General features: G+C 39.3%; 1 protein-coding gene across 2 annotated transcripts in view; it reads left to right on the forward strand.

Annotated features, from left to right (window-relative positions):
* Positions 1-20,350, forward strand: part of ntrk3b (neurotrophic tyrosine kinase, receptor, type 3b) — a 222,742-nt gene that overhangs the window by 161,334 nt on the left and 41,058 nt on the right. For both annotated transcript variants that reach the window (XM_033990909.2, XM_033990917.2), the window contains one exon: positions 12,372-12,560. In XM_033990909.2, the coding sequence (XP_033846800.1) occupies positions 12,372-12,560 (189 nt within the window). The remainder of the gene's footprint in view (positions 1-12,371; positions 12,561-20,350) is intronic.

Here is a 20,350-nt window from a genome sequence, read left to right on the forward strand (position 1 = left end):
CTCTGTAAAATGGTCCCCAAGTGCTTTTGACAGACCCCATGCAGAGACAATGAAGACTGGATCAAATACTAACTATGAAGAACCAAAATGTCTCCTCTAGCAAATGAATGAACACAGTTACACTTCAATATCATTCATTCTCATGCTTCGGGGAAATGCGTACAAATCCCCCTCTGATTCCAGCCACTTTCTGCAAGACAGCATGATATTAAAACAACTTGTACATTTCACTTGCTGGGCTTTGCTTGTACTTGTGGATTCCCGGTCTTATTAATAACTCAAAGACTGCGTGCTACTTGCTAGAGTGTTGCCTGATGTCATTCCCCATCACTTCTTGTGTAAAATTGCTTTGGTTTGGCTTCGGGGAGCTCACAGGGTAATGTGTAGTCAAAGATATAAAAGCTGATAAGGCACGGTGGGAAGAATAACAATCGTAAGTGTTTCTTTTATTGTCATGGTGAACATTGCGTCAACAGAGATCCCATCACATGCAGTGTATTGCTTCTGTAGTGTTTGTGCTGATAGGGCTGCACAATAATTAAAGCGAAATTGCAATTTGAGTTGGCATAATTATCCAATTGTAAATGCAAATTTTGAGGGAAGTCTGGGAGTCCCTGCTTAGACTGCGGCCTCTGCGACCCGGCCCCCGATAAGCGGAAGAAAATGGATGGAACACAATTTCTGATTATGGAATTTCCTCTACAAATAACATCCTGTACGGCTGAACGGTTTTGGAAGAAAAGGGTCAACAGTAGCTCAGTTGATTAAGTGTGCCAGTTTGAGTCCCACTTTTGATGTAAACATCATTGGTTGAGCGGTCAGAGTCACTGATCCAGGTTAGTTCTGTGATTTCAGCTTCCACAAAATGACTGCTGCCATTTTGTCCTTGGGCAAGACACTTAACCCACCTCGTCTGCGTACACTGCTGTATGAATGTGTGTGAATTGGTGAGTAGTTCCTTGAAGCACTTTGAATGCCCTGAAGGTGGAAAAGCGCTATATAAAAATGTGACCGTTGGCCCATTTAACACTGAACACCAACACTGAACTGTGATTTTTCTGACAACCACTGCGATTAGATTTGAGATTCATGTTTTAATAAGAGGACTCTGTTCAGTGTTCACATTTTAAATGTATCTAGGCGAATTGACAAAAAGACTGAAATATGAGCTGACAAACTAATACAAAAATCACATTTCAAAACATGTTTGTACAGATCTAAAACAACAGCATTAGCAGTTTTTGTGCAGAATAAAACAGGATATGGTGTTGTTTGTGGAGGAAATTATGGTACTTAACAATTGGAGGCCTCGCAATTCACTAATTATGTCTATTGAAATTGTGTTAGTTAGTGATTTCGATTTGATTGCTATTCATTTTGCAGCCCTAATATTGTCTAAATATGTCTAAATCTTGTTGTACCTGCAGTGGTTTTTAGACTTCTACAAATATGTTCTTAAAATCATGGGATTCTTGTATTGGTTAACAGTTTTCAGTCTTCTCTCGGATGTTTATGTTCCTAGAGTCGTTTACATTATGCACACTGATCAAAATCTTACTTTTTTTCTCCCTAAATCTAATCGAATTGCCAATAATATTGTAAAAGACAAGCCATAGCGTCTACAGGCGATTGACAGATTTACCACATCCTTTGAAAGCATATTTGGATGTCGTCGTCCTTCCTGTGCACTTGACTCTTGTTTATGCCACTCCTGGAGAACACTGGTCATAAATATAAACCATCCTGGAGTTTAGTATTGGGTCCCTGTCATCGGCAAAGCAACAGTGTCAATGGATGGTTTGAGGAATGGCTGATATAGTGTCCAGCAGCTTCTGGAGGGACTTTTCTGTTGTGCTGTGAGGAGAGGGAATATCAGGCTGAGGACATTTGTCAAAGAAACGGCAGACATGTCTTCTGGAGTGAGCTGTGTTCACATCATCACCTTCGGGCGAACTCAGATGGTACGCATTTCGAAGGCTGCCGACTCTCAATGCTAATGCTACTCTTCAGCTGTCAGGCTAGCGTCACAACACGAGGAGTAGCATAGAAATACGTGCGCAGATTTCAGGCACGCCTCATACACAGCTGCATATTTGTGATGTTTTTGAATGCGAGCATGTCGTTAGCAACCTGAAAAGTGTAGCTTATCAGATTCCACTGTTCTTATTTATAGAACATATATTATGCTTTGACGTTACAGTTTGTTCACTATAAAGCACAATTTTGAGCTTAAACGGCTTAGTAAGAGAAATGGGGCAGTTGACTTCCTGATATGTCCAGCCTTTTCTCAATGGCCTTTCACTGTAATAATTGTACTTATGAGATTTTTTTTTTTACATTTTTGAGTTTGTGACATTATGTATAACTCTACATTCTTAACTCGAAGTCTAGATTTTTCAAAAAAATCAAATCTAAGTACAGTTGTCCCTCGCTATAACATGGTTCCCCCTTTTTCGCGGCCTCGCTGTTTCGTGTATTCTTTATTTTAATACCTGTGAGTTACTATTAATTAATTTAAAAAGAGAGAAATGTGAGAAAATGTTAACGCCTGTCTGAGAAAAGTGTATAAAGTGTGTGGTGAGGGGTTTTACAGCCTTAAAACATGTATAACAATTGTAAAAAATAAAGCTGACTACTTCGTGGATTTCGCCTGTTGCGGGTTATTTTTAGAACGCAACCCCCACGATAAACAAGGGACCACTGTGCAGAGACGTAGGTGGGGATAGGGGGTAGGTGAAAACAGGAATTTTCTGAGCATTTTAACCTCGAAGGCAGGACAAGCCAGGATTACTCAGACATGTATGAATCCATCAAAATGCAACTTTGGTGAAACGATTAGGGAGCACCATTGTAACAAGGTCAAACCCTGTTAAACATTAATGTTATATAAAAAGTCAAAAATCTCCTGTTTGACCCGAAGACTTTATAAGAGAATATCGCAAGAAACTGTGTGAGTGTGAGGAAAGACATTCGGCAAATTGTCAGAGCTGGGACTTGAACTCACAATGCAGAGAATGACAAGTTGTCCTGAATGTGCCCTGCCAAAGCCTTACAAAAGCCTAATTCGGCCTCACTTCAGCCTCATTTTTCCCCTCCACTGTTATCTTGTGGAAATAGATTTTCTTTTTTCCTCTATAATTTTGATCTGTGTCAAGGTTTCAAGAGATTCTGTGCCTCCTGAACAAGTGCCTGTGGTAGAAATATTTGTTCAACACACCACAAAAATCCACCGCACAAACTCTGAACTGAATGTTGGTGGATAAATTATTAAAAATACTCCAACTGAAACTCCCATTATTTTCTTCAGCAGCCGCCTATCACAGCTGCTGCAACCTTGACTGATTTTGTTTCACATACTGTAAACTGTCTCTAGCTCGTAAAAAGAATTTCAAGAACCGGGATGTGCTGCAGGTTAAGTAAGCAAGGTTAGGTTTGATTTTTCATACTGACTTTATGTCTCTGAGCAAGACATTGATCTGAACATGTGACTGCTTTAAGAACTGTTATTGTATTTGTGAAGGAAGAGATTGCAAATGAGGTAGAGAGGTGAAAGAAGTTTATCTGATCAGATGAATGAAGTTACAGACAGCAGGCACATTACAAAGGAGCCATCGAGTACTTATACCTCAAGAAAGGTACTATCTATAGAAGGTTTGTCCTATTTACATACTGTCTCTACACGGTCATACATGAATATACTGTTAGCAGTTTATTTGAAGGTAGAATATGTAGAAGACCTCTTGGCAAACGAAAGATGAATACCCGTGTTTTGTAACCGAAGTAGCAGGTTTCGGTGTCGCATTCTTATTGAAAAACAAGTTCACCTCAATGTTGTAACACATAGTATTCAACGCGAGGTTTAAGAGTAAAGGAATAAAACAAAAAATCATGCTTTCAGTTATCAAATGTGCTCTATTGTATAAATGTAGGACAGTAGAGTGGAATAAGGCCATTAGCTAAATAATCGATGTTGACAAGCTATGTACCTACGGAGAGTACGCCAACCAATCCAAGAAGGTGCTGCCATCAGGCCAAGTCCGAGGCTAAGTCAGTTTTTATGTGTATTTTTTTCCCAGAGTCCAATAGTAGCAATAAAATACCTGTAATATGTTAAATGCTAAGTAACGTACATGCCATAGTAAAAACAATAGAACAATAACTTGAAATCGCCATGGAAACAAGCACACAAATAGGAAAATTTCTTGTTTGAAAATCATTGGATAGGCATCTTGCCCAAGGACACAACGACAGTATTCATCTGTGGGATCCCGAATCGCACCGCCAACCTGGGTCAGTGGATCTTAACTGATGATGTTCAGGTTGATTCGGAACGCCAACCTTTGGGTCAGTGGACACGCTCTACTGACTGAGCTACTGCTGACAAATTTCCTCTACGCTGGACAATAAATTAAAGTCAAAGTTAACATGACTATGCAACACCACTGCAAACAGGTGATGTGCAGTTCTTGGATTGTAATCTTGTGTTAGTATTCTAAATATACATGTCTTCCGGGCTCCATTTTCCCAGGAAGCCTTTCTTTCTGCACTGCACATTTTCCCTTGCTTCCTTAGATGGATGGGTGTGTTTTTTAAATCCCAATTGGAGCAAGGCCTTGACTCCGTATCCTCTTCTTCCCGTTCTTTCCTGTTCATTTCACATGTCCTCCAGTTAATTCCACTCCTAATTAACTACCTTTGAAAGGAATCTGTGCGATAATTAACACAAGGAAGTAGAACGGAAGCAATCACACTTTGCAGAATTTATGCACCGCAGGGAAATACCCCAGTGAGCCGCTGTATGAGCCCGCCCCGCCCCTCTCCGCCCGGTCCCATTGTCCCGAGATTCACCTTCAGTCAATACAGTACAGACATAAACAAGAGGTACCTGCCAGTCTGCTCCTTCTTTCTACAGCATTAAAGATTCATTATGGAACTTTTCTAGTGGAGGTTCTATCACCTGATTGTCTCATAAAAATGTGAGATTGCTTTGGCTGGAATGTCCCACAGTATGATTTTAACTTACAAATTACAGGCGTTTTAATTACCAGAAATATACGTGGTTTAGTGGGGTCTCCATGGAGACTGCAAAATTATGTGCTGTTTTGTGGAACAATGCAAGGAAAACAGCATATCCATGGAGACTAGAAGGTTTCAGACCCTCCAGAAAATATGCATAGTGTCCCTTTAAATACTACGGCTAAAGTATATTTGAAAGAGACTGATAGGACTCCTCAGGGTTTAAAAACAGTATAAGAGGCTGTGGTAGAAATGAACTACTGCTGTAAAATGGCCATAGTAACGTTGCAGGAAAGATGGTGTTGTAGTAGTAGTAATGTACCATAAAGTGATTGATGACAGCAGTAGTAATTTTGGTTGTAATAGTAGTAGTAGTAGTAGTAACTGTAGTACAAAAGAGTGATCAATAAGAGCAATAGTAATCTAGACAATAGTACGTAGTAGTAGTACTAGTAGTAGTAGTGATAGTAGAGCGACTGATGAGAGCAGTAGTAATCTAGGTAGTATTAGTAGTAACAGTAGTTGTAGAAACAGCAATAGTAGTAGTAATAGTAGTGGTAGTAACTGTAGTAATTGTAGCAGCAGTAATAGTAGCAATAGTAGTTGTAGCAGTAGTAGTAGAGTGATTGATGAGAGCAGTAGTAATCTAAGTAGTAGTAGTAACACTAGTAATATCAGCAGTAGTAGTAGTAGTAGTAATAGTAGTGGTCGTAACTGTAGTATTTGTACCAGCAGTAATAGTAGCAATAGTAGTTGTAGCAGTAGTAGTAGAGTGATTGATGAGAGCAGTAGTAAACTAAGTAGTAGTAGTAGTAACACCAGTAATATCAGCAGTAGCAGTAGTAGTAGTAGTAATAGTAGTGGTAATAATGGCAGTACCAAAGAATGTGACAGTGACATAGTAGCACTTGTGTTTGTAGCAGTAGTATTAGTCGTGTTCATGTTTGCATTAATCAAATCACTTACAGTAATGTGTCCCTAAGGAACAATTCAAATGGAAGTAGTTGCAAAAGAAGAAACATTGCTTTATGTTGAAGCACCACATGGAGTAACAGTAAATGTACTGTGTGACTCTGCAGTACAGAGACAGCAGAGGGGACGACGGGGACATCAAACACCACAAAAATACACATTTAACAATCACAGGGACTTTGAAAGACGCTAAAGTGCATATGACAGCTTTGAATACTCATTTCTCTAAAACATAGTTAGCATCATTACATTTAAGATTTCACTAAATATCTTGTTTAGTCTTTGCACTTTTGTAATTTTACTTACTAAAGTTTATAATTGTTCTTCTTGACAGCAGAGAGCCTATGACATATGTAGAGGTGTGTTACCCAGCAACCACAACATTAATTAACAAGGGTCAAAACGTGTCTAAATTTGACAAATAAAAATAAATTACAAGACTTTTATTTTGTTGAATCAATGATTTCACTGTCAGAAAAATGCCTTCCTTATGCGTAAAATTGTGTCTTATTAGAACTCACTACTTTCTGTATTTTTGCACATTTGTTTTCTACTTTTCTTTACAAACTGCCGCTTAACTGATGTCAAATTATTATGAATATTTACGTTGGCTCCAATCCCACCAAATCAAGTAATAATTTGAAAAACATATTTATCTGTCTAATGCACTTTAAATAAGGCAAAATATTACTTAGTTAACTACACATTTGAGCCACATTTCTCTACTGATTACATTGTACTTTACTATGAAATATCTAAAAGGTAAATTCATAAATGTTGCCCCTGATCACTTGTATTAGTGACTAGACCCTACAACGCACTATATTACAATTATTATTATTATTATGGACCTATAGACTGTGTTGTCATATGAAACGCAGCGGTATACTCTGCACCGCTTCCGAAAATTCCATATAATGCACTTTACAAAGATAGATTGTAACTGAGTCAGACTATCTGCCTGTATTAACACTGAAAATGCCCTTGCCTTCCCCGTATGATTAATTTAGTCCACCCCAGTATTTAGCACCACACTCCTGCAGCCTGTGCCCTATAGCCGCTCACGATCCGGACCTCTTCATGTGGAGTTAGCATGTTTTCCAGAATACCTGAGCAGCTTTCCCTTCTCCAGGTGCTCTCTCTCTCTCTCTCCCTCTCTTCCTCCCTCTCTTTCTCGCCTCAGTTCAGAGACAGGGAGGTTAATTGGGGGATCTAAAGTGCCTGTGGTGTGCATGTGAGTGTGAATGGCTGTCTGTGTCTGTGATAAAGTGGTAACTTGTCCAGGCCGTCCAATGTCAGCCTCTATCAGCCCCTGTTCTGCCTCTGTCTCTGTCAAGGGTAATGTAATGGGGCTATAGTCTGCTGTATGATAAAAGAGAGGACAATTAGGTGACCTTACCAGGCGTTGACACCACCAGTCCTCCCGTTGCTCTGGAAAAAGTGGATTATTCTAAATTATTAACTGGGGATTTGATTGGGTGACATTGTGATGGAAAAGGCTGATCCATCAACAACTATTTCAGGTAAAGGTGCGCTATGTAACTTTTCTCGTGGAGGGTCCGCTACTTTTCTTGGGCCTTAGAAACTGTTATTGTTAACCCTGTAATGTTCCACAGTAAAGCATTAAACTTGCTTTTGTTTAATTGTAAGTGTTTTTATTGCTCAGAAATACTTCATTACTTTGAGCAGGGTAGCCTCTCCACAGATCTGAGCAGTGTATCTTGGCTTTGTGACTTCATCTGCTGTTCAGTGTTATATTGTGGAGCATCCAGATAAAGCAAAAATAAATAAATAAATAAAAATATTTAAAATATAATTAAATTTAAAAAATGAAATATTAAAAAAACCAAATATCATCATCAATCATAATCATCAATCATAAATCATCAATCATCATCATCAATCTCCATGGAAACAAGCAAGGTGGCATCCCTCCATCAGAAAAGTTACGTAGTGAACCTTTAAGTACTCCTTGGATTAATGGTGCACAAATGGTAAATCACTGGAGAGAATGATTTTCACAGTGTATGAAAAAGCAGAATTTTGTGATTGTATCGAGAACTTTTTTTTTTGCAAAACACTCAAGTCTTATTTTTAAGAGTCTCCAAAAAAAACATGAAAATTGGATCTTAAAATTTCAGTTAATCAGGGAAATTTCACACTGCATGATATACTATTGGCTGCGTGCAAGGCTCAATTTCATGAGACTGATTCCCTGCTCCAACACTTTGCTGAATATTAGCCTAATGCAACTATTTTGGCAGAAGTATACGATCTATGGCACAATATTTATTTGGCATACGCTGTATTCTGCAACCTTAGCACACGAGCTAACCCAGGCTCCACCCAGACTGATTTAAAAACACATTTCCTTCATTTGCCTGTTTGTTTATGACGCCCCATTCTAAAGGTGGTTAGCGCAGTTTGACAACGCTTTTAGAGCCCCTGTGGCCTTGTCCGCAGATGGTAGCTCTGGCTCCGTGCTCCAGATATATAATGAAGAGCCCTGTTTGGAATAGCGGAGGAAGCCTGGCTGTCTGTGCCCCTGCTGAGGAAATTAGATTGACTTCCAAACTAAAAGCAACAGATGATGCAAATGCCACACTTGATCTATTGATTTGGCTAAATTAGCTAATGTACCTGCAAACTGCTCCACACATAAAAGATACAGGGCCTAGCTTCACTCCAAGCCCAGGCTGACTGATGTTATGCAAAGGGTCCTGAGTCATGCCACTATTTGACATGGGACTGGAGGATCATGGGAGAATTGCAGGCCAAAACCAAGATAAATGCAGCCTGTTTTAAGTGTATATTATCCATCAACATGTCTTCTTAGTTATTGAGAAATGCCAGTGTTAAGTGCCTTGTAAATTGTCATGGACTAGGACGTGAAAATTATATACATATCAAAATTGTATAGTAGGTCAGCAGTTGTCATTTGAGCTAAGAAATTGAGACGAAAAGTAGCAAATACTGAAAACAGATGGGCAAAAACACTATTAAGTGTGACATGGAAATGTGGACAGTTGTGTACAACATCTGGACATTTCCCATTTAGACTCAAAGTAAGTTTGTTATTGCAGTCGTGAGGTGGTGGTTGATTCAGCCAGTGGAGCGTAAACCCATTGAGTTGAAGGTTGGCAGGCTACCAAGAATACATACAGTTGTCGTGTCCTTGGGCAAGGCACAGCGCCTCCAGTGGCAGTGTACGTGGCATGTGTGAGTATTTTGGGAGTTTATTTTTGGCCTTGGATATGTCATATATTTTATAGACATCATACGCTACATTATGAAAAAGACAAAACAAAGAACTTTCTTGACAGGAACACTACCACAAATATAACACTTCTTTTCAGAGAATGCAATAAATTAACTGTGAAGGGTATCCATTCACAGTGCATTTATTGATGTAATGAAAGGTCAAAGCCGTAAATATGTAGTACAAGTATCTCCACAGAAAAGGTCAACATCCATAGACGTTTACATGCTCAAATGTAGAGATGTTGTTTCAGAGAAAATGAATCCTGGAAAATGTCCAACTGATAATATTTTTTCTTCTCACCATCGACACTTCAGTGATAAAACCCATCTCTTAGCCTTGCATAGTTTTCATGATGGAGGTAAAGTAATTGCAGTTCTTAAGGTGCTTTCGAGTCAAGAAGTAAAATTTCCTCATGCTTTTAACAAAAAACAGGATATCACAAAAACTCAGCACTATCTTTTGTTTTTGAGAGAGAGACAGATAGAAAGAAAGAACGAAAGAAAGATAGAGAGAGAGAGAGAGGCAGCTCCTAGCCGTCTGCTCCAAGCCCCACTCCAGCCCAATTGTGCAGTCTCTCTTCCATTTCTTATCATTGTATTAGGCCCGACATAATACTCAGGAACAGCGCTTTCATTTCTTTAAAAGTCTTCAGCTAGCAGTCATAACAGCAGTCAGGAGAACCATTTATTTCAAGTTTTTCCCATGTTTAAAGCTGTTTTTTTTTCCCCTTGATGCATTATATAGTTCTTTTTCTTCTAGGCTCGAAGTTGTTCTGGCAGTTTTTATTACCATGAAGGAGACAGTGAAGCACATTGCAACCCTTTGAAAAGGTTGAAAACTATTACAATTTTAAAAACTCAATTTCTCACCATGCACCTGATAAATGAGTGATGATTCTTGTTTTGGGAAAGGGTAATATTTTGTCCTACTTGTGTTGAGTATGCTAAGGGACTTGCGCAACTTGGAGCTACCCTGTGATTGCTACCCTGTTTTTGAGCATCTACAAAACACCTCTTTTTCTTAATGTAGTGGGAAAAAATATGAAGTTGTTTGACAGAAGAAAACTTTAAATACTTTGAACTTGGTGTGATTTTGCTGCATGGTTACGGAACCTCAGTAATTACAGACATCGACGGTAAATCATGCCAAGACATTTTTTGCAGTTTAACCAGAAATTCTAGCATAAAATTCTCTCCAACTCAATTTGAAAATCCTGGCTTTCTCAATGCAATTGCCAGTAGCATGTATTTTGTCAAGAACTCAGTGTATTAACTATATTTATTTTAGCTGCCCTCCATCTATATATGTTCCTCTATTGCAGGGGTGTCAAACATATTTTCACCGAGCGCCACATCAGCAAAATGGCACTCTCAAAGGGCCAGATGTAAAATAAATCTAACTTTTTTTTTTTTAAACTTGTTAATTAACTGTTTCTGTATTTATTACATATTCAAGTTACAAATATTGCATATGCATTTGCCCAGATGTAAAAATATGATAAATTGAGATTTTAAAACCATCATACTTTAATTTACCCCGTCGAGGGCCACATAAAATCATGTAGAGGGCCATATTTGGCCCGCAGGCCTTGAGTTTAACACATGTGCTCTATTGGTTTAGAATGGTGTTATGTCGTCTGAAACCCACCAATGGCTTGTTAAAGAGGTAGTATTATGCTAAATCAACTTTTTGGAGATTTCTACCATGATATAAGGCTGGTCCCCTCATCTAAAACATGCCTGAAGTGGTTTTCTGAATCATTGGTTGTTGTTTTAGTAATCTTGCAATCTCTGCCAGGCATGATTCAAACCATCATTGCTGTTATAGATATACAAGACCCCGCATCTTCTCTCAGGCTCAACCCCAAGCTTACGTAACCAGGAAGCTCTCTGCGGCGTTCCCCATGCTCCTACCACACAGACCATCCCTACTCAGCCTTCACATAACAGTACGAGCCAGAGCGTCCAACACAAAACTAAATCTAATTCAACTTTTAATATGTTCCTTTTGGAGAGTATAGCATTTAACAAAAAGGTAACATGGTGATCTAAATATGTTATGTGTTAGTAATTCATAACCCCTTTTCTAATCAGTGCTATTCATTTCACGTATACCAAGGTTTAAAGCTACTACCTGTCCGTTATTATTCAGAATAGTGACATGCCGCCATGCTATAAAATGTAAACAAATGGCTGCTTGCGTGTCAGCTGTCACACGTGAGCAGACACAATCATGTTCTATCTCGGGGGGCTGATTACTGTTTACTCAGTGTCAAAGACTCAAGGCAGGACGGGGGCGCAGATATTGTTTGTTTTATATGCACTTGCCCTATACCAACAGCCTGACATCACCTTCTGTACACTTGATTAGACTGTGCTTGCTTTAGACTTGCCTTTATAGAACATAAAACAAATCACCAAGGACATGAGGAAAATCATCTCAAGGGCTTTTCATGTTCTGATTTCATTGTGGAAATAGAAATGTAATGCACAGTAGATAGAGAGTACATGGTTTTACATAAATAAACCAGTTCTCTTTGTGGGTTGTGTGATTTTTTTTTTCCTTCAAAATGGTGGTTTATATGTTGATTTGTAACATGGGTGTGAATATGACCCATATTACAAATACATTACCTATTGACCCACACCCTTTCTGACAGAACTATCCCATGTTTGCACTAATATTTCTGTCAGTGTCATCTGCTTTAGACCCATCCACCCAGCCTGGTTTGTAAATTCGATGGGAGACCTCTGGGAATATCAGGTGCCACAGTGGGGCGCTAGTGGAAAACTGTTGTTGTCTTTATGCGAGACATTTCACCCACATTGCCTGGTATGAATGTGGTGTGTGCGTGAGTGTGGTGGTGGTGGAAGGGACGGATGGAGTAGACTGGCAGCCTTGCTTTTGCCAGTCTGTCCCAGGGCAGCTGTGGCTATAACAGAATCTTACCATCACTGAGTGTCGAGTAAATGAACGATGTACTAAATTGTAAACTTAGCAAAATATGAAAGACTTTGAGCGTCTGGAATAGCAGTTTATAAGATGAATGCATTATTATTATTATTAATATTAATATTAATATTATTATTAATACTATAACTTCTTTCTGTGTCATCTCCAGGTCCAGTGGCAGTGATCAGTGGTGAGGAAGACTCTGCCAGTCCTCTTCATCACGTAAACCATGGGATTATAACACCCTGTACACTGGACGCTGGCCCTGATGCTGTGGTCATCGGGATGACCAGGATTCCTGTGGTGGAGAACCCACAGTACTTCAGACATGGACACAACTGCAACAAGCCAACTACTAGTAAGTGTATTTTTTAATCCCAAGTTTGTTGTTTTGTGAACCACCCAAAGTCCCTAACTTTAACTCTAATTTAGCAAATTCTAGAGGGAAAACTGAGAAGCAGCCTAGTTTAGGTTTTGATTCCTCTCCAGAAGACATTTTTGCACAACCCTATTGACAGAAAAATAACAGTATTGTTTGATTAGCAGTAGCATTCTGTCCACATTCTATGCAACAAATAGTCAGGGAAGGGTCAATTAGAATCTTTTTAATTGGCAACCAGTCCACAAACTAATTAAAACCTAGTTATCTGTGTTTGATACATAGACATTTCAGTCTGGTTGCAGACACTTAATAAAATTCCAACCATATTGTTAAGACTAAACCCTGTTACCATAAACAATGTATAGTTAAATGTAATATTAAAGAGACTTGAACATCTGGCCAGAGAGGCAGAAATTCAGCACTGTGTCCTTGCCACACACCTATTATAATTTGCTGTTGATTATTGTAATAAGAAATGCCAGAGGCATAATGTAATGTCTATGTAGCAACTGCGATCATATGGCTTAGCATCTGTTTACGCACTTTGAGTTTATTCTTCCTATAGTGCACAAAGCAGCCTTGTGCGTGTGCCGTTATCCCCTCTTTGCTCTCCCTGGGGACCCATGTTCCAGGTTGGGGAAAGACAGGACAACTTTAAGGCCTAATTACTCACAATTACATCAACTGCTCAAGAGAATCCACACACAAAACAAGAGTGCCGGCAGCGAGTTTGTGGCTGACGCCGGCTGCTCTCCTTCCAGATGAAACCCAAGACAAAATGGTTCTGTCTGGGAACAGCTCCACTTGTGCTTAAATGGAAGCACGACACAGCTGTGGAGTGTATCCGCCAACATGGCTTCCTTCAGCTTACATTGTTTACTTTCAAAATGGCTGACGGTCTGAAGACAGAGGTTGCGAAATCTGTTGTGGAGACAGGAAATCCCGTTTAGAGGCGATGAGGGTTCTTATGTATTATGAATGACATGAATTCTTAATGCCCGGCCTTTGACTGATTTATAACTTCTTGTGGCTGCACGGAAGATCTGATGGCGACCTAATGAATAAATGACAGGAGGAGCAAATGAAACTTCCTGCCTGGGTAATCTGCATGCCCAATTCAAAAGCCTTACGTGCGCACCCGACTGGAATATTTTCATCCGAACAATGCACGTCATATCTTACCTTTTTTAATTCAATTCTCAGAGCATGCCTGAAAAACACGGAAGAGGAAATTAAGCTAGAATTTATCACAAGGTCATACGGTGTCCACGGCTTTCCGCCATTGGCTGCAAAAACAAAATGGCTGGGGCAGGATTTGTGCTGATCATCTGGTGAATATGAATGTGGTGCGTACCCCCCTGGATACACTCGGAAGCAGAGGAAATGACTTTGTGCCTGCAGATGCTGGAAGATCTACCTGTGTTTGTAATGCACTGGTCCATGTAGAATAAATGCTAGAATCTATATTTGATCTTATCTGCAAATACTAATATAAGAGACACTATGCTGCAGTATATTTATTTTATGTGTGGAGCCTCATGCAAAAGTGAAACCAACCTCATTTATGGTTAAGTCATATATTAGAAAATTAACTGGAAAGAAATATGTTCTGCGTTTGGCTTTTTCTACAATGGTGGATGTGTTTACTCTTCTAAGCAGTGGCAGTACTTACAATGGGACAGTCGATTTGGTTAGCCAGTGGGGGAGTGTACTCAATCTTCTTTGTTGCATGGCCAGGCAAAACCACACACCTTGAAAATACTTAGGTCTCGCCATCGTCAGTTAGGTTGATTGATTGATTGATTGACAGGCATATTAACCAGTCAGATAAAAAAAACATAAAAAAACACAGAAGACTGAGAAACAGCTTAGATTTCAACAGAATCAACAAGTAAAGCACCAAGCTCTTATGCATCTGTGGTATAAGAAGTTATATATTTTGTTCTGAATGATATGACTCAGTGATTCTCATTCAAGACCCTTCTACCTTTGGTCAGAACGTAGGAGGAAAAAGCTGGTCAGGCAATCCTCTTTGTAGCTGCTCCATAGACACTGGAGAGCATTTAGTATTCAAGTGCATGTTCAAATTGTTAAAATTCTGCAGAGATCTCCTTAGACAATGGCTGTCTTCGGGGGGAGAGTGGTTAGATGTGTTATGTTGCTTATTATTCAATAAGCATATAGTAGAGTCAGAATATACAGTAAAGCCCAAGGTAAGGAAGCAGAGAGCCCAAGCAAAGGATGTTTCCATGTAAACAGAAGGGAGATCCAGATAAGATAGACATTTGTCAATACATGGAGATGCGTTTGGAGAGGCTTTCCTAAACAGGAAGTGCAAATAGACAGTGGATTGTATGTCACATGACCTTTTACTCTGATCTTTTTTCTGAGTACACTTTTTTTTTAAGTGTAATTACAATGATATTTTTCATGATACTGTGACAAACTATGGTACAAGGTTTCAGAATGATGAGAAATTAGAACTGCTGCTATAGTGATTACCAATTTAAAGCAAAATATTATATGTTGAATTAGAAAAAAAACCTCAAAAACCCTGGTGCATACTATATAACATAAAACTGAGACATTTTTCCCCACATTTGTGACCATAATTTGTTAGCATGCTAGTTATTGTTATTGTTAACATGACGGCAAAACTCTGGCCTTTGACAGTTGTGAGTCGCTTATAAACTCATCGTGCAGAATAATTAGCATGCTCGGAATATATAAGGCGATGGAGGAATAACTGACCACTGCAAACTGTTTCAAATAAACTAGTTCGGTACAGCGCCTTTAAGACCCTGTTAAATGCAAATCGACTACCCTGGTCCCAGAGATAACAGTGCTTTTACAAGAGCCTCTTTCTGCATCCATTGTTAAAAGGAATCTCTGTTTGGTGTCCAACCATCACTGTCCAGGGGTCACTGGGTCTATAGTGCTAGACTCTACGTGCAGGTCTAGTGTAGTGCCAGATTCACTGTGGCTGCTTTATTGATGGCTGGCCACCAATCTATAATGTATTCATTCATTTACTTGAAAGCTTCTTATCCTAGAGAGGAGCAGCCATTTTGTTGTTGTGGGCTATGTCGCCGTATACGCACTGACAAAACACCTACCGTTCCCTTAATCCCAGTGTCCATCAGGGTCGGGCTAATATAATGGCCAGCTTGCATCAGAGCGCAGGCGGGTGGGTCATTTATATTGTCGCCCTGAGCTCACAGCGAGGAGTAGGTGCAGACAGCCGTCGGCTATGCTTGCTATGGTCAAAATAATGCATGTAATAGCAATAGCAGTCCAGAGAATGTACTGTTTCAGAATAAGTAAAGCCAGAACCCCTACTTTGCACAATACAGCCTGCGGTGTCGGTTAGCAAGAAAACAGAAAACCCAGAAATAAAAGTTTAAGGGCCAAGGAGCAATTAAATAAAGTGTAGTGCATTTGGAACATTGTGTATAACAGTGTATTTATTCTGAATATGTATTATTTATATCTGAATTTGATGATTGTGAAAAATAATGGAAACTCCAGGGAGGAAGGGAAAATAAGAAACATAGTTTGGCATAATTATAAGATTTTTTTACATAACAGAGATTTTTTTTTTTTTCTTCCCACTATGTAGATTATATTTATTACTTACAAAGAGCAATATGAGATCTGAAGTTCCAATTATTGCAAACTAGCCTGATCACCATCTTCCACGTGTTTTTATGATTGTGAGATTGGGACAATACTTATGTGTCTTTATGTGAAAATAGAAACCAAAAATTACTTGTAATGTCCTTTATGGAAACACATTTGGACTATTATTTTTTAAAGAAAAGATATCTCAAGTTATCTTTAAGTTTCCTCTCAAAACACAATCTCGTAGCCCATTGTGTGATTAAACAACAAAGCAAAATCCATATACCTATTTGATCGCATTTATATATCTTCCCTTGTGGATTCTGGTCACTACGAAACATAATAGAACAAGATGAGTCATTCTGAGATATAACCATTAGCTCTGTTGTCATTCTGATCCCCACTGCCGTGAAATTGGTTGGGAGTGAACTTTTGGCCTGCACTTTAGCAGAGGTAAACAGGCCAACCGTGGCTTATTAGGGCCGTTGGTTGGGTTCATCTTTTTATTTATTTATTTATTTTTCCGCTCAGAACTGTCCCGAACAAAGGCCAGTCTGAAGGAAATTTATCCGCATTAGCGAGATAAAGGCGGTAAAGGACAGAGGACAATACTTTAGCCTAATGACAGATGTGTATCTCTGTGTCTCCCGGCAAGCGCCTTTGTTTTATCAAGTCAGTGGGACTATTTTAATTACAGATTTGCCGTACCCCGCTGGAAGAAATTAGACAATGGCTTTTGATGTGGATATATAAAGGCGCGTCTTTCATTACACCCATGTTATTAGCGGTATCGCGCATGTTCGTGGCATGGGCGAACCCGGCTCATCCACTTTGTTCTATAATAGAGGCGTAATTGTGTTCAAGGTGGTGCATTTGAAGATCACAGCATTTCCGGGGAGACAAGGAGTGACTAATTTGGCTGCCTGGGAACTCACCAAATAAATGAGTAAGGCAGAGCAGATTGATTGAAAGGCTGTTATCATTTGTATTCGGAACTATGATTTCATGAATTATGGTTCGAAGCAGAACAGCCCCACAGGCAAGCAAGTGGTCTTTCAAGCAGCCTACTTTAATTAGTAAGCTAAGAGAGACAGGCTATGGAATGTGCATACAGCTCTATCCAAAAATGGTGGACCAGAATAGATTAGAAGTTTGATTACATAAGAGATTTTTTTTTTTTTTTCCCACATGCTGTGCCACTCTGTAAAATGTCAGTTATAATGCAATGCCATATTATTTATTCACAATGGAATATGAGCGTAGGAATGTGCAGTGATCAAAAACTCGTCAATTATGTAATGTAAAGAAAATGTGGTTTATTACATCCAATTAAATTACAAATTAAATAGGCCCCGGGGAAGATCCAGGACATGCCGGAGGGATTATGACCCTCGGCTTGCCTGGGAACGCCTTGGGGTCCCACCGGAGAGGCTGGAGGACGTGTCCGTGGTGAGGGAAGTCTGGAAGTCCCTGCTTAGACTGCTGCCCCCGCGACCCGGCCCCGGATAAGCGGAAGAAAATGGATGGATGGACAAATTAAATACACATTTTGTCACCGTAAACATCTTTTGTAGCCACATCTGCCCTGGGGTAGACTGACAGAAGCCAGACTGGCCATCAACACCACTGACCCCTATAATCGCCATCAATCATCCACTCACACATCGCATACATAAAGGCAAGGCGGGTGAAGTGTCTGGTCATAGTTGGAATTGAACCAGCGACCTTCAGATTTGTGGGCATCCAACCACTAAACCCCAGAGCCACAGACATGCAGCACCCTGTGTTTTTTGGTATGGAACACACTGTATGTAGTAAAAAAAACATTATATAGTGGATTGCATGCACTCAAGGACAGAACAGCATTAAAAATTCATAAAGAAATACACATTGGCACTGCTCAGGGAAATGCACATGCTTTCAAAAACAACACATCTTTGCAGGGCTTTTATGTGAAAATAGAACCAGAGGCGAGTGGGTGTGCACAGCAGTGACTAACGTGTGTCCTGCCGTATACTGCTAGTCTAGACTTTAAGAAACATCCCCTGAGCTCCATGTGTGAAGTACTTACTGCTTAAGTGTACTTAATGCTTCAATTTTAATCCTGCAATAACAGCGCACTTGTGCTAGGGGACATAATTGTCAAAAGAAAATCAATCACGTCTACTTTGTATGGTGTTTTTGTCCTTCCACAGTATCTCACAGTCCTTAGAGTCAGAGTGGTGTTTTCAGATTGAGATGGTTTATTCAGATGAATCATGGCCATTATATATGTCCAGAAATGATCAGATAATTACAATAATCAGATAACCCAATAATCTGATCTGATTTTGGATGTGTGTTTACATGCACAAAGGAAATTATCATCAATAGCACTTTGCAGTTAATCCACCAGATTTTAAGAGTAACTTGTATTTAGGCCCGTCATGATAATCGCTATATCGACTTATTGTTTTTTGTTTTTTGTATTTATCATGTGCACATTTTCTTTGAACTCCTGAGAAATTGTTTTTTTGGTTTTTTTTTTGTTTGTTTTTTGGGTTTTTTTTGGCTAAATGATACAATTTAATCCATAAAAGGTGAATTAATAACTTCTAAGACTCATTACAGATGCAAACAAAGTACTAAAGTATTTCATTCTGCTGTTTATTTACTGCAGCTCATGAGTTCTTAATAGTATTGTAGATTTAGAATAGTTTTGTGGTTTAAATCTGCTCTTGGGTTATTGTGTTTTTTGTGTCAGTGGCATAAATTAGTTTCAGCATTATGGTTTATCATCTATATTTACTTGAGCAATATATCAAACTTCAAAATATGTTATCGTGACAGGCATAGTTGTATTTTTTTAAGATAATGTATAAAGAATATTAAATGTCTCGGTCTTTAAAAAAACATTCATTCTTCTGGGCACCTTGAGATGTGTATTTCACGTTTTCTTACTTAAAATACATATGAAAACACACTTTATAAACTGCACTTCTGTTTCCAATGAGGCATTTAGGTGTTAGAGCGCCATCTGCTGTCAGCAACGAGGATGAGAAATTAGAAAATAAACTAATTAACCTATCAGGCAGCTTGAATGATATGCCAATAGAGCAATGCATTTGTTGTGAATACAAACTGACCACAGAAAAGTCCAGTGATCATTTATGGACTTAGAAGTTTTACCTGTGATGCAACAATCTAGGTAAAATGCATATGCGTAGAGATGATGACTTTGGATTAATGGATTAATGAAACAAGCGTAACATATGCCCTTTAACATTTGTTGTTACATTTTTGTTTTTGCCACCTTAGATTGCCCTTTTCCACATAATTTCAGATTACTCCCATCATACGCATGTTTAGATTTTATTGTACATTTAAACATAGCCAGTGTCCAAGTCTAGGCTGGCAGCGGTGTGGTCCACAGTAATGGTTTGCAGCTGTCCTGAGATGCCAGCTGACACATGGGCTCCGGTCTGCAGTGGCTGTATAATGGTATGGAGATTTGTGGAGGTGTTTTGGATGAGTGTCTCGCCTTGACGCATTTGCAAACTGCTCCAGTACATTGAGAGCCAGGGATTCCATTTCAATAAGAGATGCTCTTAAAATCTTAATGGACAGGTGCAGAGATAGAGGTAGGTAGTTGTAATCGCAAGAGGAATTCTGTTCAGTTTTATCTGTATAAATATAAAAAGTACAGTACATACCAAAAATATGAAAGAGAAACATGTTATTTTATGCTGGATTAGATCAAAATGTTCACAAGGTGCTGACCAATACTGGCACGGTAGCTTGGGTTGTTAAGAAACTCACTCAAGCTCTATAGTTCAGAGTTTGGTGGCTCGAATCCCTCTCTCGACATGAACACCACTGTCCGTGTAAACTCTCAGTCGTCCAGGTCTGATCCATAGCAAAAGACAAAGTTAAAATCTGTCAACTGGACAAATCGTTGCTCATCCAAGCTGCTTCTTCAGTTCTGATCAGATTGCTGGTGGCCACTGCCTTATATCTATCTGAAGGGAGGGGCTAACTACACTGAAACTGTAAACATCTATTGTCTCCAGTTCCAGCTGGAACTACCCTATTCAGCCCTTAACGACCCTGCTATTGTTCTCATTGTTCTGGGTCTGAGGATGGTGTGATACCTACTAACACTTTAA

This window comes from Periophthalmus magnuspinnatus, chromosome 3, assembly GCF_009829125.3.
Source record: "Periophthalmus magnuspinnatus isolate fPerMag1 chromosome 3, fPerMag1.2.pri, whole genome shotgun sequence".
NCBI classification, from domain to species: domain Eukaryota; kingdom Metazoa; phylum Chordata; class Actinopteri; order Gobiiformes; family Gobiidae; genus Periophthalmus; species Periophthalmus magnuspinnatus.